Source organism: Phytophthora parasitica (genome assembly GCF_000247585.1).
Source record: "Phytophthora parasitica INRA-310 unplaced genomic scaffold supercont2.55, whole genome shotgun sequence".
Classification (NCBI taxonomy): Eukaryota; Oomycota; class Peronosporomycetes; order Peronosporales; family Peronosporaceae; genus Phytophthora; species Phytophthora nicotianae.
Window position 1 is genome coordinate 285,013 of NW_008649041.1, and position 2,870 is coordinate 287,882.

A 2,870-nucleotide genomic window follows, 5' to 3' on the forward strand; every position below is an offset into this window, starting at 1 on the left:
TCGTATTCCAGTTACAGAGCGACACCAGGATGCACTTACGAACATGCCGTATATTATTGTAGGCAGAACGCAGACGACGCAGCAGAAACCTGTAGTGCGTGGAAGATACGCCAAGTTCAATGGCACTATGGACGTGATGCTGTTGGAGGCGCTGCAGGTCAACAACCCGTTCACTGCCAAGCACGGCACGAGGCTGCAGATGTGGCAGAATGTGGCCGAGTCTATCGGTATGCAGGTGTTCAAGAACCCGGGAGCTTTTTCGTGGCACACGTGTCGGTAAGAAATTAACTGAATGAGTGTGAATGATACAATTTTTTTAGTTAATTTATTTATTTCGATGCTGCAGTGATCGAGTGACGGCGCTGATGAAAATGTACACAGATGGCAAGCACGACAAGTTATTTAAACACGGAACGATGGAGGAGAATGCCCGCAAGGAGACGATTCTGCGCGAGATCAACGAGACGCTTCTCCGGAAGAACCACAAGATGGCTGGACAGACGGTAGGGGACGGCAATGGCAAGGAGAGAGTCATCGGGACGAAAAGTGATGGCGCTGGCCTGAGCTCTGCTGCTGCCTCCACGGCGCTGGCGCAGAAACGACGGAAATTGGAGAATGCTATGAGTGGCAAAGTGACTGCTGCTACCGACGCTCATGACGGTAGCAGTAGCGAGAACTTCCGTGCGCGGATTCTGGAGCTAATTGAGAGCAAGATTCAGTTTGACATGGATCAACGGCAGAAGGAGACGGAGCTTCGGGAACAGGAGTTTGAGCTGCAGAAGCGGTTCCTGGAGTATTTACAGTCCAAGTAGGTTGACGGGATATGCTGGTGAAGAGTGGAGTGAGCAGAGTCATGTGTCATGGCGTAATACGTACAAGAGGGTGAATAAGCTGCTCATATTGATTTCTTGTTTCGCGCTATGCTGCGCCTAGGTCGTAGCATTGCAGTCTGACTGGTTACCACCAAGCGCTTTGGCCTCTTCCTGCATGCTCTGCAGTAACTTAGCGATGTTCTGTTTGAGCTCACACAGCTCCTCTTTCTCTTCTTGTGAGTCCCATTCCTCCAAATTCTCGTCTGATTCTCCTTTCGCTTCTTGTTCAACTTCTTCGTCGCTGTGTATCTCGTCTACGTCCTCATCATCGTGATCCTGCTCAGGTTTCGCCATTTTGTAGTCGCTCCGTGTCCTTCTAGTATTTCTACGCTTTGGAGAAGCCGAATCCGAGTCCATCCGATGTCTGTCATAGTAATGCGACCCCGCTTCTTCTTCAAAGTGGTCAATGTCTTCTGTGATCTCCTCTTCGTTCTCGTCATCTTCGAGGCCATGTCGGAATCGCCCCTGCATATTGGCCTCGAATGTTTTTACCCTCAACGCCAAGTCATGCAGCGCACAGGATAGTTCCAGCTCTGCATCTTCATCTACGCTGCCTGTGCTGCTGTTGTAGCCATCTTCGTCTACGCTCAAGTCCATTGCTCACTATGCGTCTCTTCAAGATCACTCATTATATGTGGTACACACAATCCGGATAATTGGTAACAACAGTTTATAGCAGATACCCATGGCGGAGCTACCGGTGATCGACATGGCATACGACTGCGACGTGTATGAGCCGGCAGAAGACACGTACTTGTTTGTGGACGCATTGCAAGATGAACTACCGCAGCTGGTGACGCTAGACCCGGCGATTTGCGTTGAGATCGGGTAAGTGGAGGCAATTAATTCGACTGAAAATGTCCATTTGGCTCAATATTTCGTGTTTCATTGAGCAGATGTGGAAGTGGCGCGGTGTTTGTGTACTTGGCAACGCAATTACAAAAGCTGGGGACGAGAGCGATGTACTTGGCAACGGATATCAATCCTTTAGCTGCTGGTGTCGCGCGACAGACAGCAACGAACAATGGAGCAGAAGCGTTTGACATCGTACGCACCGACTTGCTGCAATGCTACGAGCCACGGATACATGTATGGACAGAAGATGCAGTTATGCTGTGCTTGGTTCGCTCTCACTGACTTGAAAATTGCAATTTAGGGACAAGTTGACGTGTTGCTGTTCAATCCGCCGTATGTGCCGACTCCATCGGAGGAGGTTGGATCTACGTAAGTGGTTCGTTTACGCGGACTGTACATGTACAGATGCTTGCAGTCGAAGTGCTATTTATTAACGGGAATGTGGTTTTCTGCAGAGGAGTTGAAGCTGCGTGGGCGGGTGGGCTCCACGGACGTGAAGTTATTGACCGTTTGTTACCTAAGATCAACGATTTACTGTCACCGCGAGGAGTTTTCTACATGGTTGTCGTTGTGGAGAACAAGCCAAAGGAAATTGCTGCTATTCTCGCGAAAGATGGCTTCGAAATGACGGTACGCCGTGTAGACGATCGGTGACTTTATAGTATCATTTGTGATTCACCTTGTTAAATGCAATTGTTGCCGATGTTTGTGATGTTCTAGGTTGTTCGGTCCATCAAGGCCAAAAACGAGCGACTTTCAATCTTGAAGTTTACGCGGAAGGCTTTATAACTACAAACTCGTGCTTATTTTGCAGTAGAACCGAGGCGGCTCGTGTAGTTATCGCGCTTTCAACCACCCGGCAATAAAATGCTACAGTACCAGTTACAACCTCACGCTTATATTGACGCATTCTCGCAAGGTGTTCCTATCTCGTCATACAGTAGCTTATCTCTCAACATTTACCAAACGCATAAGGACCGAAGTTTCGGCGTTCAACCTATCTACCCACTCCAGCCAACACACACCTTTGGCACGCTGTTCTTTTAGGTAATCGTGCCATGCAAAGAGACACTGAAGTCTACTTGTAGTTTGCAGGATGATGTACGGTTATTTGGCTAAAATCTACTTCCCCGTGTTCGTGTG

At 48.7% G+C, this 2,870-nt stretch overlaps 3 protein-coding genes across 3 annotated transcripts in view; 2 read left to right on the top strand and 1 right to left on the bottom strand.

Annotated features, from left to right (window-relative positions):
* Positions 1-1,134, top strand: part of PPTG_15516 (hypothetical protein) — a gene marked incomplete at its 5' end in the record, with an annotated part of 2,616 nt that extends 1,482 nt beyond the window's left edge. Inside the window, 2 exons of the mRNA XM_008913730.1 lie at positions 12-276; positions 347-1,134. Of these exons, the coding sequence (XP_008911978.1) occupies positions 12-276; positions 347-812 (731 nt within the window). The 3' untranslated portion in view covers positions 813-1,134. The remainder of the gene's footprint in view (positions 1-11; positions 277-346) is intronic.
* On the bottom strand, positions 901-1,469 carry PPTG_15517 (hypothetical protein; the record flags this gene model as incomplete). Its single annotated transcript, XM_008913731.1, has 1 exon — positions 901-1,469. One exon carries the CDS (start codon positions 1,467-1,469, stop codon positions 930-932), a length of 540 nt encoding a protein of 179 aa, XP_008911979.1. The 3' UTR covers positions 901-929.
* A 53-nt stretch (positions 1,470-1,522) lies between these two features.
* Positions 1,523-2,656, top strand: PPTG_15518 (hypothetical protein). The gene is made up of 5 exons (XM_008913732.1): positions 1,523-1,700; positions 1,769-1,961; positions 2,029-2,096; positions 2,183-2,357; positions 2,448-2,656. Exons 1-5 carry the CDS (start codon positions 1,558-1,560, stop codon positions 2,514-2,516), a joined length of 648 nt encoding a protein of 215 aa, XP_008911980.1. The 5' UTR covers positions 1,523-1,557; the 3' UTR covers positions 2,517-2,656.
* The last annotated feature ends 214 nt before the right edge of the window (positions 2,657-2,870 follow it).

Coding starts and splice junctions, on each gene's coding strand:
- PPTG_15518 (XM_008913732.1), top strand. CDS start 1,558: ATGGCGGAGCTACCGGTGATCGACATGGCATACGACTGCGACGTGTAT. Junction 2,097..2,182: donor TCGGAGGAGGTTGGATCTAC/GTAAGTGGTTCG, acceptor GGTTTTCTGCAG/AGGAGTTGAAGCTGCGTGGG. Junction 2,358..2,447: donor AAGATGGCTTCGAAATGACG/GTACGCCGTGTA, acceptor GTGATGTTCTAG/GTTGTTCGGTCCATCAAGGC.